General features: G+C 38.5%; 2 protein-coding genes and 1 non-coding gene across 3 annotated transcripts; 1 reads left to right on the top strand and 2 right to left on the bottom strand.

Moving 5' to 3' along the window:
- Nucleotides 1-74: 74 nt before the first annotated feature.
- Nucleotides 75-3,137, bottom strand: LOC6560449 (immunoglobulin superfamily member 10). Its single transcript, XM_001986390.2, has 6 exons — nucleotides 2,798-3,137; nucleotides 1,500-1,982; nucleotides 995-1,441; nucleotides 867-932; nucleotides 376-510; nucleotides 75-309 (listed from the first exon to the last, which is right to left on the bottom strand). Exons 1-6 carry the CDS (start codon nucleotides 2,967-2,969, stop codon nucleotides 113-115), a joined length of 1,500 nt encoding a protein of 499 aa, XP_001986426.1. The 5' UTR covers nucleotides 2,970-3,137; the 3' UTR covers nucleotides 75-112.
- A 2,197-nt stretch (nucleotides 3,138-5,334) lies between these two features.
- LOC6560448 (RNA polymerase-associated protein Rtf1) lies at nucleotides 5,335-8,565 on the bottom strand. Its single transcript, XM_001986389.2, has 5 exons — nucleotides 8,320-8,565; nucleotides 8,107-8,225; nucleotides 6,954-7,971; nucleotides 5,700-6,884; nucleotides 5,335-5,636 (listed from the first exon to the last, which is right to left on the bottom strand). Exons 2-5 carry the CDS (start codon nucleotides 8,185-8,187, stop codon nucleotides 5,530-5,532), a joined length of 2,391 nt encoding a protein of 796 aa, XP_001986425.1. The 5' UTR covers nucleotides 8,188-8,225; nucleotides 8,320-8,565; the 3' UTR covers nucleotides 5,335-5,529.
- A 2,724-nt stretch (nucleotides 8,566-11,289) lies between these two features.
- Trnak-uuu lies at nucleotides 11,290-11,362 on the top strand. Its single transcript has one exon. It is a non-coding gene; the product is annotated as a tRNA-Lys (tRNA).
- The last annotated feature ends 5,780 nt before the right edge of the window (nucleotides 11,363-17,142 follow it).

Here is a 17,142-nt window from a genome sequence, read left to right as displayed (position 1 = left end):
TATTTATATTAATATTACTATTGTAAAAATGTCTGTAAGAATAGCTTTTATATATTAATTTATTTGTTGGAACGTTGAAATCAGTACAAATGCATTTATTTATTACTTTATGTTATGTGTAACGCATATTGAGGCAAATTTGAATAAATATCGCTAGATATATAAAGCCACTGTATTCACAGGTTGTTGCCCCATTATGGGTCATGCTCGCTGTGAATATCTGTGATCTCTGCGTGATCTCATTGTCAAAGACCTCCTCCGTTGCATCATATTGCAGTTCCGATTCCGTCGAATAATTCGGCAGCTCAACTGAAAGTAAAGAAATGTATAAATTGCCAAAATATTCAAAAATATTACTCTCTTTATTATTATTACCCTCGCCGCCAGTGGCGAATCTGACAATTTTACTGTTGTCGCTCCAGCCAAAGCTGTTCCGGGCCAGAACTGACACCTCAAAGAGACTCGCAGGCTGAAGGCCGTGCAGCGTATAGGATGTTATATAAATCGGACCTAAAATTGAGATAGAAAATTAATTCAAATGTATAGCATTCAAGTTGGATTCTTATCTATGACTAATGTCTGCCAGATTTATGCAGTTTTTGTTTATAAATACATAAATTCGCTGGCAATGCAGAAGCCAAATTATTGACTCGTCACCAAATTACTAAATTTATAAACATATTTTTGCATGCTTTGTTTACATAATCTTTATTTTTTGCTTAGTGTACCCTTAACTGACTTGTATAATAACTTCTTGAATTATTATGAGAATAATATCTTTGGCATGCTCAAATCAGCAGTTCTTTCCTACTTATAATATCCAACAGTTATTATATATTATGTATATAAATGTTATTTTTACTCACCGATTGTCACTTGGGCTGGAATTGTCAGCTCAGTCCAGTTGGTTCTAATAGTCCTTGTTATATTTGCTTATAGAGGATAACATTTATTAATGATCTTAGCAAGTGAAAGTAAAGGTAACTCTTCCAACCTGATGGTATCTGTCGGAATTTCAGTTTGAACTCCATGATGGGCAGCATGCTCTCCGTTTGCCAAACAAGCACATGCGAAGTGGAGCTCTGGGTGCCCGGATTGATCTTGAAGACACAGGGCATGGGTCGACCTGTAAGCTCCACGGTGGCGCTCTTGAAACCAATCGAGTTGCTCGCCCGGCACTCGTATTGACCCATGTCGGATTCACGGACCTTCTTGACGGTCAGCACGTGCTTGACGAGGCTGACATAGCTATCCAAGGCCTGATTGACAACGCCCAGCTCCGTCTCCTGGCTGCTAATGTGAGCGCCAATGGCCACGGGGACACCATGATGGAACCATTGCAGCGTCGCCAGCGGTGCCGCCTCCACAATGCACTCCAGATGTGTTCGATCTCCGACCCGAGTGTAGACAACACTCTGTGGCAACGTCACCTCTGGAGCAACTAGAAAGATTTGGATAACTTGCTGAATGACACAAATCAATTGCAGCAGAGAGCTTACACAAGACTTGGAGCTGAACGCCCGCCACTGCTGGCTGACCCACTTCATTGGTCGCCAGGCACTCGATCAATCCGGCCATGCTACGAGACTTAATCTCAAAGATGTGGCTCTGGCGATTGCCCGAGTTGCTATATTGATCCACAGTGTTGCCATTGAGGCGCCAGCTGATGGACGGCTGTGGCACACCCTTTGCCATGCAGATAACCTCAAAGATGGCGCCAATGGGCAGCTCGAGGATGCCGCTTGGCTCCGTGACAACACTCGGCTCGTACTGCACCTCAATGGCATGTACCTGGACGGCGTGATTGCTGCTCGACATGATCTCGCAGTAGTAGTCGCCAGTATCCTCGGCTTTGAGATTGGACACCTGCAGGCTGCCATTGCCCCACAGCACAATCCTTTCGTTCGGTGGCAAAATCTCCGGATGGCGGGAGTCTACCAAAGGCTGATCATCGCGATGCCATCGCACATAGCGAAAGGGAGCTGTAGATTCGATATAATGAATATAAGCGATTTGATAAAATGATTAAGTCTGCACAAGCTGCACAAGTCAAAGAAAATAAATAAATAAATAAATAAAAAATCATTGCAAACATTCATAATTAAAATATTTTAATACTTTTAAAGCTCAAATTGGCTAGGAGAAAAAAGGGATGCATCTTTTTCTTGTACCTAATTGGAATTATTTTAAATATATAGAGCTTAAATCTTTTAAAAACTGCCTTAAATTCGATTATTAATTGAAATGTTAATTTTTAAGAGATTTTTCTTTGATTGACCCTCTGAAATCACAAACACTTTTTTAATGACATAAAATCAATACATTTTATATATTAATCTACCCTCTTTTGGGGCTTAATTAACTTGTTCTCAAATATCCAAATTCAATGGGCTCTGTCAATAACCCTTTTTAATTGACATGACCTACGATGGATGTGAAATAAATCACTTAATGAAGCTACTTCAAAAACATGCATGTTGACGTTCAATTAATAAAATCCGTTTTCGCGTCTATTAAAGAAAAGAAAAAAAATGTTAATAAAGAAGAAAATCCATTGTGATAAACGAATTTCCTTGGCTGCCTTTTGTGTAGTCATTCAAGGCGCTTTATAATATCAATCTAGAGTCATCTTTTGCTGGCTACCAAATTAAATGTCATTGTTATATCAAATTGTACACAAAGGAGCCATTTCAAGGCCCATTAATAGATGAACAAATTTAGTCATTCAAATGCACATGTTACGTTATGAATTGCTTTTAAAATTAAACATTGAATCTGTATAGTTAAATTAGCTTACTATCCAAATGGCACGGCAATAGAACTGTATCATTTTCATATGATTTTATTGTGGTCGGAACACTTTTAAATTTCTGATTGTTTTCCAGATCATTGTTGAAATTGAGCTCGGCTTTTGAGGGATGCAGCAGGCCAATCAGTAAAAGCGATATTAACAAATCAATGGAGCACATATTGCGGTCACTTGGATTTTAAATTCAATTAGAGAACAGCGATTTAATGTTACGTATTATTCGAATCTATTTCAAGCTAACTATTCCCCTCCAGGCGGACGCGTGTCGCAATTTTTGTTCCGGCGCGCTTCAAGTCACGAGCCCAACTGAACGCTTGAGCTGACGTTGTGAATCTGTGTGTTGTGCTCTGGCGAGGCTTCCCCTAACGGACACTTGAGGCGCAGCAGAGATGCAGAGGCAATGACTGAGGCAGCGAGAGAGGCGTTGATGAAAAGACAGCTCAAAAAGTCACTTGCTCTTTCTTTGGATGCCGGTTGATTAGCTGACATTCAATGTACAGCAACGCAGTTGGGTATTGTGTTCATTTTTTTGGAGTGCAGACATATGTGCAAGCTTGAGATACATATATATATAAATATATATGTAAATATATATGTAAAGTATATATATATCTATAGTATCTATAGATGCATCGAAGCGTTCCAAACGCCCACCACACCAAGCATGTCCATTTGCCATGGGCCATGCATCGCTAGTTTTTTTTGTCCGCATTCTAAATCCGATTCTGATTCTACTGCTGCTGATGCTGCTGTTGCTGCTACTACTGATCTATTACATTCTCCGCTTCACAGAACGTGCTTCTGTTGCATACTCTGAGATAAAATGTCATTGTGCCACAATGGGAAATATGTTTGGGCATCATCATTGTGATCGGATCAGACACATACAATTCACACATTCACATTTGGTCACAATGTGTGGCTCCAAATTCTCCCCCAGTAGAGATGGCCCTCAGTGTCCAAGTGGGCAGAGTTAGGGCCAGGTCCTCCCCTATGTGGCATCGTTAACCATGTATTCAGAATCTGCATTTTTAATAAAAAACTTTTACCGGAAGTGCATTTATACATAAAGGAATACATAAACTGTTTGTCTCGATACAAAATGTTGCATAATAGTAAGCAAATGTGAGCCGCATTCATAATATTTGCAATTTGCATTTCTAAATGGCTCCAAACATTTTAAAAAACGAGCACGATCTGAAATGTTTTGTTCTCTATAAGAAAGCAAATGGTATTTTGGAAGCTAAATTTTGTATAAGTTTCGAATAAGAATCGTGAATTCAAATTAAAATGCAGTCTTACATTTAACACTGTCAAAACTAAACCGATTTTAAAAGTAAATTTCCAATGTTCTACTTAAGAAACTCAGTGTGGAAAAGGATCAAAGATTTCCAAAGCTATAACTGCTTTAAAATCTAAAGGTCGATTTAATTATAATTTGTTTTCTAGATTAAGACTGCATTAAAAATTAGAATCTATGTTAAGAAAATTGATCTAAATATATATAACATTTGTGTTTTAATATTGCGAGTCATAACTTGAACATAAACTCAACCCATTTTCAAAAGCAATTTCCAAGTGGATTCGATTGTGACCTTTAACGTTTTGATGTAGTTCAATTTGAACTGCCCGCGAAAAGATCTGAAATGCGATCGCTTTCAATTAAAAGACAATTTCATCGAATTAATTAAATTAGATGTTGTGGACTTTTTTTTTGAAGGGGGCTCCAACAGCTGCGCAAACAAACTGCAAACCAATTAAAGACGCGTCCGAAAGACTTAACCCGACACATATACAGACACACATATATATATAGAAGGCATCAATGTTCTCATCATCATCATCACATTGGTACAGTTGGGCAATTAGTTCTCATTTGATAAACCCTGGTAGTTCATTGAGTATAGTAAGTATTTATTTATGTTTAACCTGGGCTACATTAGTTGGTTTTTTTGTTCATTTTAAAATTAATAAAGCGCTGAATGCTTACAACCGAGGCATTAGCAACTTATGGTTTTTAAGTGTGTGTGCTTAATATTATCCTTATATAGTAATGGGCATTAAATCAAAGTTTAAACGATTCACGTTATAAGAATGTATGTTTGCATGTGTGGCAATATAAAACATAAGTTAATTTTTAAAACAATTGATGCATATATATTCATTTATACATGTATATAATAACTAATACAGTTTTTCTTTGTTTAACTTAACGATAGTTGAATTACAAAGGATATGACTGAGGACAATCCTATGACTATTTTGTGGTTACAATAAAATGAGTTTCGTACTTCAAAAAATTAGCTAATTCTTGTTCATAAATTATAATTAATGAAACACAGACAATCGCACACACACACACAAACTCACACACACATACACGCAACACATAAATAATCAGATACAATTTCCATCAGTAACAGATGTTGGCTTGTAAAAAAAGGAGTCTTGAAAAACGCAACTGAACCGTCTCCAAGAAGATTTCTTGGAAAACCCCTGAATGAACAGAAAATAATAATATTGGATCGTCCACATATCCAGTACAAAGCGATGTATTCGTAAGCATCGTACAATGTTGTAAATTACGCCTACAAAGTTTGGAGCAGCGTTAACAAAACTTGTCTCTTACAATAATCGATTACGTTTAATTACTCGTAACTCATACTACTAGCCTATGGGGGATGGGGGATAAAGAACGTCGTCATTAATTGGGTGCAACACTAGATTAGGCCGCGCTTCTTTTTGTAATCTTCCAGGTTGAGTGAACGTTTGGACACCGTTTCGGTTGGCTTGTTCGCCGGTTTGGGCAACGCATTGGCGCTGTTCACTATAAAAGGTAAAATATTGTAATTAATATATAAATCTATGTGTATATTTATTATCAGCTCACCTGGCAGCGGCACATCGAGGTCTATATCAAAGTCGTGCAGCGAGTACAGACTGTAGTCCTTGCCATCGCTTGGCTTTGCATTATTGGAAGTACTCGTCTCATTCGCTTTCTTTTTGCCCGGCGGTGGCGGCGGCATCGGTGCCAACAGCATATCTTCATCATCCTTTTTGACGCCACCCTTGAAGCCCATACGGGGCTGGGTGATGCGACGCGTGAACGGATCCGATATCTTCTGGCCTTTGTTGGCACGCGCCTCCTCCATGATGGCCTTCTCGGCATCCTGCACATTGCGCTTGCGATTGCGATCGTTGATGTACGAAATCAAATTGAGACTGTGCGAACGTCGCTTGTCCAGTTCGGAGGCACGGCTCTCCAGCTGATCGATCTGCTGGCCCAGATCGTTGGCGATGTCGTAATCGCCGCGCAGCATCGCCGCGTCGCGTTCCTTCATCAGGCAGGTCTTTTTCATGGCATAGTTGGTGGGTCGATTGCGAAAGCGATTCTTCTCCTCAACGATCTTGTCGACATCCTCGTCCTTGTACTCATAGTTGAGCGCCTTCTTAATGTCGTTGGCTTTGATCTCGATGAGATCAATTGTGGGCATCGGCACATGCGACTGCTGGCAGATATCGACCCATTTGTTGAACTCCGTTTCGGTGAACTCCTGATTCGAGATAAACTCCAGCCGAAAGACACGCTCCTGTGTGCCATGTTTCAAGCGTAGTCCACGATTCGTACGCGTCGTACCCAAACTATAGATTTTGCCAGTTTCCACAACGCCAACGATTTCGGCAACGCGATAAACGGGCTTCTGCCCGTTGTTGCCAATGCTGATGCGCACAAAGCAATTGACGACGGTGCTCTCAAATATGGGCAGATTAACAAAACGCTCCATTTTGAAGCGAGACAATCGCAACTTGTTGAGATCCTCACGGGTGGTTATAAATACGGGATCCTTGGTCGCCTTGTCATCGTCCTCCGATTCGCTGGAGGCTTTGCTGCTGTTCGAACGGGATCTTTTGTCTGTCGGCTTCTCATCGTCGTCCCAGTCACTGCTGCCGGAATCATCGGAATAGATTTCGGATGCTTTCAGTTTCACAGCCGATTTACAACCGGAGACGCTCTCCAATTCCTCTTTATCATCATCTCGATCGCGTTCCGCTTGTCGCTTCGCTTCCTCCTCCTCTGCAAATGCAAATGAGAGAGATTTGTTAAATATATTCGGAAAGGTTTACTTTGATTTGTTGGCTTCACCTCGCTTGGCTTTTCCTTCTCGCTTGGCTTTTAGCATGGCCATTGCGTTGCTGCGCTTGTCATCCGTTTTGTTTGCCTCGACGTTCTTCTTGCGCTCCTTGGAGCGCTCCTTGTGATCAAAGTAATCGGCCACGTCGCTGGCCCTTTGCTCCTCGGCAATTCGCTCGGCGCTGCTGCTTCTGGGTGCACCACCACCTGAACCGGAACTTGCCATAGATGTGGATGGACCCTCGCGCATCGAGGTCAACGGCGGTGACGGACTCTTGGCCATGGTGCGTGGTTCTACTGCGCCACTCTTGCTGGGATCGGTATCAGCGCCGACGGATGCCTGATGCATGGTTGGTGCTACAAGCTCTTTGGCCCTCTTGAGTCGCTTCTCCTTCTTAGACTTCTTTTTGGCCCGATCGCCCTTTGTCTTCGATTTCTCGTTCTTTTCGCCACGGCGGGCGAGCTTTAACTTCCGCTCGATCTCCCAGCGGGTGCGCATAATATCGCGCTGTTCGATTCGTTTGAATATCTCCGTTTCGCGCTCCTTCTCCGACAATCCGTTGAGTCGCTTGCGATCCGCCTCATCGCCCATCAGATCATCATCGTAACCATCGTCAAATTCCGAATCCGAACTCGACGATGAAGAGTCTGAGGAATCTGTGCCAGAGCCGGAGCCCGAGCCCGACGACGATGTTGATTTCGATTTGGATTTATCGTTATCCGAATCACTGTCGGAGACTTCACCCTCCTCCTGTTCACTGTGATTGTCTGCCTTTTTATGCAGTTCGGGTTCGGGACGCTTTTCGATGGGAGCAGGGGCATTTGTTGGCGCTGCCTCATCCTGACTATCGTCGTCCCAATTCTCCTCCGAGGAACTCGAGTCTCTGCTCGTCTTCTTTTGGCGCTTCTTTTTTGAGGCGGGCGCACCCGATTTATTATTAGCCCAGTCCGAGTCCGAATCGGACTTGGAGTTTGTCGCTTTTGTGACATTGCTTGGCTTCTTGCGTTTTCGGGCCACCGACAGCAAGTCCTACATGCAAAATACAAATACAAATTAATATATAGATTTTTACATTTAATTTTTGCGTCGCATTGATTTTTGTTGCATGGCGGCTGCATTTTTTTCGGGGCGTCCTTCCGTATTTTTAAAATTGGCAATACTCACCGATTCCAGGTTGGTGTCTGTGTCGCTGTCACTGTTGCTTGAATTTGAGTCCATTAGAGATTGCGTTCGACGTTTTCCCATACTAATTAAGTAAATTTGTGCCAAACAACAAAGCTAACCTGCAAACAGGGTGAAAATAAATAACTAACATTAACATACATACTACATAAAAATATATACATATATATATATATACAGCGACAGGCCACTTACATTTTGCTCAACTGTTAACGGTTAACAGCGACGACTCATTATTGCGTGCAACAACAACTGCTCCTGCTTTTCTCGAGAAAACTTTATCAAATTATGCAATTCGAATGAAAATTGCGTAAAATCACAAAATATTTTTCGTTTACACTTTATTTATTAATTTCATAACTTTTCAGGGCTCACTACTCAATATATAACAGCTGCTGACTGGCTGTAGTTCGCGTCTGTAATGCTGAATAACATATCGTTGCCAATTATCGATTACAATAGACAGACCAGGAATTAGGCCAAAAAGAGGCACAACTGATTATAAATATTCGATAAGCTTTAGGCAATTGGTGGCTGACTTAATGCTGATAGCTATAAAATCAAAGCGCCAGTTTGTAATTTGAATTTTCAAAATTTCATACGAAATTATTTTACTTGGATAAATTAGGTTAGGTGAAATAATGCTGAAATACAATGATTAAATTATTTAATATATTCAATTTACATACATCTCAAAATCTACTTCAAACATATTTTTGGTAAACTTCAGTTTTGGACAAAACAATTATAGTTAAACAAAAACTGTAAAAATGTTTTGAGTAATTGTCTATGAAGCGGTGCTATTCAGAAACTAAAATGAATATGTATTAGATTAGCTTTTGATACATTCTTTAAATTGGTGGAACATCTAGCAAATCAAATCTTATTATGAACATGCATTTCTTGAATTTATCTGTTTTTTTTTTAAGAATTGTTGGCAAGATAGCCGAGTAATCTAAGGCGCTGCGCTTAGATTGCAATCTACTAAGTTGTAGGTCTGGAAAGGAATTCCGCACTTTCAGTAGATCTGTGAATGCATTCCCTATTTTGCCAGTGAATTGAATGATATTTTTTCTTGATTTATGCATATTCATATATGCAGACTAATTGAATTGTCTCCTTAATCTTGTTAAAATCGTATAATCCTTATGTAACTTTCTCTCACACACTCTCAAATATATCTCATCATCAATTGAAAATGTGTAAATATGAGAGGACACTCGAGGACATTTGAGGGTTTTACGTTTATCGCCGTGAATGTCTTTAGGATGCTTGTTTGTTAATGGTTGTGGTAAATGACACAATTAATACGCTTGACTGCTCCGTCATCGCAGTGAGGTATTTACTGTACCTGTACACAGCCTTGACACTGAATGTGGTACTTTTCTGCATTTTTATGGCATTCAAAATTGTTAATGTTTTTTTCTCAACGGTCGGTCGCTTGAGCTTAAGCACCCCATTTATTACGGCCCACTGGCGATGTCAGCTGCAGCGGCAACTGTAAAAGTAACCAAAAAGAACGATGCCCCCTAGGAAGGAGGCCCAGACTCACCTGAAGTGGTCTCCATCAGTACGCGGGTACAACGGGCAACAATGCGGCGTCCACTAACGTACACTAATGCAACAAATAAATCATGAAAAGTGTGTGACTGAAAGTTGCCAGCACTGAGAAAAAATGAGCAGCAAAAGCAGATAATTTTTTTTGGCTTAGTTTGTTAACTCTGATGCCCAGACTTGGGAATAGATATATTAGCGATATGATGATGGGAGCTGCGGCGATTGGTCTGATACTAGAAGAGGTTTATTCTCTTTTAGTATATTTGCTTGCAAAGACGAATAAATATAATATTCATACATATATTTTTTAAGTGTCTTCGCTTTAAAAAATAATAAGAGGGAGTCTCTAAGAAGTGAATCTGCAATGTGGAAACAGCATTAAGCATTAGATCTCAAGTCTATTCTATAATTTTTAAAATTAATTTTATTATTACATTTATTTGTTAAATACTTTTCTAACAAATTCCTTGAAAATAGTATAAGTTGTATGATAAATTTGTAAAATATATTAAAATAAAGCAATAAAATAATTTAAGTGATAATTTTAGTAGTAGTGTATTTGATTACCTTTATTGTGAACAGTTCACTTGTTACACACCTGATAAATGCCTTTAAAATTGTGCTGGCCAGTTGTTAAGCCTTTTTTGAGCACATCCTCGCTGCAGTCCATTTATACTGCCTGTAGGACATTTAATAAATTATCGGGCATTGATTTCGAATTCGCCATCGAATAGTGGCCATTTCTGAGACAACTTGAATGCGACTGAATACTGACTGACTGCAATGCTACTAATAAAATAAATAGACTACGAAACACGCACACACACAGGCACGCACACACACACACACACATACACAAGCACACACACACACACACACAGTGACTACAAACGTGAATTCGAGCGTGTGAGAGACTTTCAAATGAAATGCTAAGAATTTCATGCTTATGCGTTACGCTCAATGGATTTTGGATGACAGACTGACAGACGGAGGGAGTCGAGGGGAGGGGTGCGCAGAATGCTTCACGGATATAAACATCAAGATTGCGGGTTGTGGAAAACGCAATGACATTTAATGGGATTGGGTCAACAAACGCATTAGTGTGTTCATGGACTGGGAATGAGGATGGCAACTATACCAGGATAAGGACTTTATGGTGCGCACAAATTGTGGCGCATAATTCTTTAGAATGCGCAAAATTTTTGCTTTATTCATAATAAGTGCGGTGAATAGACAACAAAAAAAAGGAACAAATAAGGAATGCTAAATTGGAGAAACACATAAAGAGATATTAATTGGAAATTCATAAAGTTCTGTCTTCTAATTAAGCTATCTAAAAAATATTTGAGATTTATGCATCTTATTCATACCATACAATAATATATATGTATATATATAACAAAATATAAAACGTATAAAACAAATATGTAAAAGGAAACCACAAAAATGAACTCTTAAAGAAAGAGCTCAATGTTATCAAATATAAGTATATTATTATTCCAAGCTTCACATGTTATCTTATCAATATATATATATTTATATGCATATATATATATAATCGAAAAACTGTTCAGAATTTATATGGCAAGCAACAACCGATTTTAACTTGCCCGGATAGCTCAGTCGGTAGAGCATTGGACTTTTAATCCAAGGGTCCAGGGTTCAAGTCCCTGTTCGGGCGATGACTTTTTTTTCCTCGTATCTACGATTCCAAAAATTCTTCATTTTGATTTATATTGACTGCAGCAATTGAATAGCATTAATTAATATGTACATGCAAAGATAAAGTCATATATGAAAACGCAATTAAATCGAAATCTAGCAAAAGATCGTAAAAATGTTTCCTGCATTTGAAATCAAATTGAATTTAATTCGGTAAATTGAAATGCAAAGAGCAGTCACATGGAATGCAGCAACAAATATACACACACACCTACACCCACACTCACACACCCATACTCATACACACACACGTTCACACACACGCACACACTAACACTGAAAGCAACGCCTTGTGGTTTCAATGTCAACAAATAGTAAACTTAGTCGACCTCGACCTACACTGATAACAGCAAGCATAATAAATAAAAGGTTTGCAATATAATATTACATTATATATTACATTAATTATCAATGATGTTTGGTTTACTACAGCCGTAAATTTGTCAAAACTGAACCGATTTGGGGATTCAGAATAAACTTTACTGTAGGAAAAATTAAAAATGATCGAAAAATATATGCATTTTTGCTCGCATGTTTAAAGTGTTATAGGTCTGATAAGAACTTGTTTGCATTTAAGTTGAAACTAAATTAGAATAGTTTACAACACTTATGTACAAAATTCTACTCCATTATATACTCTGCACAACTTCAGTGTCAGAGTATAAAAAGTTTCTAGACTCAAGTCAAGCTGTAGATGCCAAAGTCGAAAGCGAAAACTTTCACTTTGAAGGACACGAAGAAGATACTTTAGAGATGCGCAATCAGAGCGACTGTTAGATATACATGTATACAGACATATGTATAGTCTGATAGCATACAGACAAACATGTAGGACAGGCTGTCAATCTCAGCGAGCGTTGGTTCGCCGTTCGCCGTTCGCCATTCGCCATTCGCAGCTCGGTGGAGCGCAAAGCGGAAATCAGACGCCATATCAGGCGGATATGCTCGACAAGACCGGACGGAAATGAAACGTAAGTGAACATTGCAAAAACAACAAGCTGCCGAACATTGAATTAAATGTTCGGAGCAGCAGTAGCAGCAACAACAACAAAAACAAATACAACAACATTGAAAGGACAACTGACATTGACAACGATGATGATGCCATTGAAGCTGAGGTAGAATGCGGGCCAAGGATTGAGGATTGGGATATACAATAAATAGGAATAGGTAAATATTGAGTATACGCCATCGTAAACAAAACGAGATTGTGTCAACAGTGGCAATAAAAATGCAGTGCCAATAAAACGCATCAAAGCAATTTTACTGTTTTCGTTGCTCCAACTTGACATACATACATATAGGATGGGATACATACATACATCCGTTCATACATACATACATACTGACTTACATAGATTTTTGTTTAACTCTCACTCGCCCAAGTCACTCAGCAAAACTTGAAATCGATTTCGCATTTGCAGTAAAAATGCAAATGCAAACAGACAGCAATAAGAACACAAAGTTTTGTTAGTTGACTATAACAAAAAACACATTTATGTGGATAATGGATAATAGCTGCAACTAGATACAGCTAAATTGCTACTGCAGATTTTCGAGGATATTCATTTCTAACAAATATGAAGAAAAAAAAAAACAGATGAAAGCTACTCATAGCAATCTTAACAAATTGAAGAAAATTCTGGTTATATATAGCTTAAGTAATATACGAATCTTGGTAGATGAGATGTCTACTTGGATGAGTTATGAAAAGAAGCAATTTCTTGAATAATTTTTAAAGTAGAAAATTTTTGATTTTTAATGAAGATTTTGTCAAAGAATTGATAGTGTTTTTTATATTCCTAATTGGTTGAAACTGCTCATAAATATTTTTTTGTAAGAATACATTTTCAAAACAATATAAGTTGTTGTTTCCAAGTGAATAATAATTGTTCAGTCTTCTGTCTGTGTTGAAACATTCAAAGTAGAAACATCAAATTGCTCAGCACAATTCTTTACAGCTTTTGCTGTCTAGTCTTAAACTTTACTAAATTAGCTTAAGTCGCATAGCTGCATTTAGATATAGATATATATGCAGATCAAGCGCATCCATTGTAAATTGACTTGAATTGAATTCGAGTGGTTCTTTAAATGGTTTAACCAAGCAAAAGGGAATCCTGCTTCTTTGTGTTTGCTTGACTGCGACAGTGTGTGCGTGTGTGTTTAGATATATATATCACATACGCATTTCTGTATGCAAATTGAAGGAAAGTTTTTCTGGCGGCTGCCTCTTCGAGGGCTAACTGCAGCGCTTTACACGATTTCTTTACGCCATGTTGCACATTTTGCGAGTGTTGCAAAAGTTCAAATGACTGTGAAAATGCACTCGGGTGACGGGGAGCCACCCCAAATATGCAATAGAATGGGAATAGCAACACCAACAACAACAAACAACGACATCAACTATTCTATAAAATACCAGCTGGGTTATCGAAATGGCAACGGCAGCAAATGCCGCACGTGTTGCAAGTGCGCACTCGAAAAACTTGTGTATTTTATGCACAACATTTTTTGTTTTTGGGAATATGAGAAAATAATAAAATTCGCACAGAAAACATTCTGGCCACTTTTTAACCTTGATCTCTCTCGCTTAGAATATATAAATACATAAAAATAAATTTGAAGTTGTACATTTATAGATTTTTATGTGTGAATGTATGTATATTATTAAATAAACCTGCTTTGAATATATTCTCCCATGAAATCTGGTTATTGTTATGAAATAAATTAAATAACTACGATAATAATCAAAGTCTCCAGAGATACATCTCTATAGAGATAGATATGAGATGCATTTTTAACTTTTGAGCTCTTTAAATATATTATAATTATGTTGCGGATACCTGAACTACAACAGATAATTATTTTTGATGAAATAAAATAAATAATGGATTTGATAATAGATAACAAATAAATAATAATGATTGAAGTTTTTTAGAAATTGTTCACATAAAATCTGATGGAGAAGCGGGCAACAGGAACTTTGGGAAATCGCAATATTATATACATATATATATTATATTAATAAAGATATGTTTTTCCTTCGGTTACAATAACCGTTTCAAACGCAACTGTTGCCCATCAAAAACATCGAAATGCTGGGGCTCCACTTGGGGAAATTATGTTTAGTTACAGATAAAGATTGCAATCGGTTAAATTGGGATAACTCACACTGCGCAGTCGCCGTGCAAGAGAGAGAGAGTGAGAGAGAGAGAGGTAGAGAGAGAGAAGGAAAGAGAGCATTTGTCCTATGTTGTCCTTATGCTCTCTCTTTTAGAGTTAGCTGCTCTCAGAAAGCTCCTTTTGGCACATCAAAGGCAAAATGTTCATTCAAATCAAAACATTTCGGGCTCTGTGCTTTGTGATGTTTTGGAGTTGCCCCACCATCTCACCTGCCCTCCCCTCGAGCTATTTGTTATTGTTATTTGTTGCCATTGGTACAACATTTCCAACATAGACGAACGAACACGCGCTCAATTTGATTGAATTGTTATTGTTATTTGACTGTAGTTGTTGAATTGGCTGCTTTTTTTTTTCTTTCTTGATTTCTTGTGGCCACTGGTAGTATGTTGGCCATTTAGCCAAATGCACATTTAGGCCAAATAGTAGCAAATTCTTACATGCATGATTGTGTGTGTTAGTGTGTGTGTGTGTGAGTGTGTGCTTGAGCCTGCTTGTGGGACTATGTCAGTTCCATTGACTTGAATAAATAACGAGCACTACGTGAGTTGATTTTCGAGTCTTTGAATTGTTTGTCTTTTGCACGTGGCGGCTGCCAGAAAAAAGATTTGTAAGTGTGGCCGTATTTACATTGTACCCGTGTGTGTGTCTATCCGTCCGTCTGTGCTTGTCTGATTTTCTTCATTTTTTTTTTTGTTTTTTGTGTTTTTGTCTTTGGGTCAGCAAATGACTCGCTTGTGGCTCGTACAGCGTCAGCGATTTGAGGCCGGAGTGGCTGCAAAGCTAGTGGAAATTGTAGCCTGCTTTTCAGGCAACCCTGACCTACTACTTATATGTGTGTGTGTGTGTGTGTGTGTGTGTGTGTTACTCAACTCTCGATGGCATTGTCAAACAGTCAAATACATCAGCGTCAAAGCTCTATATACTAATTGAATGCATTTGCATTTTATGCACAACTGTCATGGCATTCAAACACACACACACACAGTCAAATACTTACTTTGTGTGACAATGTTTGCAACAATTTTTATTGTTGCAACGTAGCAATAACAGGCAACACCCAACACTTGCCACAAACTACAAACCGCTTACGTCATATATTAAGGTTGTTTCATATTAATAGTCGACTTATTAAAGTTACAGGTTCGTTTATCGTTTGAGTTTATGATAGTTAAAGAACATGTGTACAGGGTAACTGCTAGTCGTGCTAACTAACTAACTGCCTGTTTGTTGACAACCAGTGTGAGCTATGCGCGTCCGCGTCTCATTCAGCCCTTTACAGCTTTCACAGCTGCTGCTAAACTTAAAGTGTGGCAATTGCAGGCGAGTGTCAGGCCGAGCTTTGCAATTGACATAATTAGCTGACATGTGTGTGTGTGACTGTGTGTGTATATATATATATATATATATATATATCTGTGTATATGTATGATATAAGAGTGTTGCTCATTGAAGCACTTTCAAGTGCTTTGTTTGGCCCAAGTCTTGCACAAAATAGACAATGAGTTGTGAACAAATGAAGACAGCGCAATTTTGTCGAGCATTAGGAGTCCAAGAAAGAGAGAGAGAAACGCCGAGAGTGCTGGAGAGAGAGAGAGAGAGAGAAAGGGAAACAAGAAGTTGCACTCAGTTTTAACAAATTTTGAGTGTAAGCTTGTCTAGAATGTAGTACTTTAAATGCAGTTCATTGGCAAAGCTTGAGAGTAATTTTAATGTTCGACATTTAAGAATTCCTAAGTTCGGAATTGTGAACTCGAATTCAGATCAAGCTTTCTTTTTCTATATATATCAGTATTTATACTTATAAAGGAAACCTAGCTTAATTATATACCCTGTATTTTCTGTTTCGTTAAAATGCTGTCCATAAAAGAATATTTCGTCCAATTATAATTGTTTATCTCATTATTCGACTGATGAAAGGTAAAAAAAATAAATCAATTTTATGCTTTTTACGAGAATGACAAATTTCTCGCAAACAAAACCCAATCAAATTAAAATGCTCATTAAAATATGATTTAAGTAAAACACAATAAATTGAATAAAAAGTATATTGATTTTGTTTCATGAGTATTCTTCGATCGAACAAATGCGAATTATGCTGCATACTTTAAGCTTTTGGAATTTATTAATTAAGTTACGTGGCAGCCAACCCAATTAGTGTATGTCACTGTATATATGTATATATATATATATGTGTGTGTGTGTTTATTTGTTTGGGCTTGTGGCTGACCGGGAGTCAGGGGTCAGCAGCCATACAAAGCAAAGAGCGGCTTTAGTGGCGGCTCAACTCAACTCTCGATGCAGTCTGAACTCTTGAACCCACCCCACATGCAACATTTGCATGCATATGGATGTGTACTGCACCCACACATGCACACACACATACACACACCCACACACACGCACATACACACACACACAACACCGCAATTTGCATATAGATTAAAGGAGTGTAATGCCGTTGGAAGACAAACAACGCCAGTCGACGTAAGTCGCCCATTGAATCTTGTGCAAAATCCTTTTGCCTTCGCCCAACCTACTTGCTGCAGTTTTGTAGGC

This window comes from Drosophila grimshawi, unplaced genomic scaffold, assembly GCF_018153295.1.
Source record: "Drosophila grimshawi isolate 15287-2541.00 unplaced genomic scaffold, ASM1815329v1 contig_1367, whole genome shotgun sequence".
In the NCBI taxonomy this organism is placed as follows: Eukaryota; Metazoa; Arthropoda; class Insecta; order Diptera; family Drosophilidae; genus Drosophila; species Drosophila grimshawi.
Note: the sequence above shows the minus strand (reverse complement) of the source record. Positions and strands in the feature narration are given on the sequence as shown.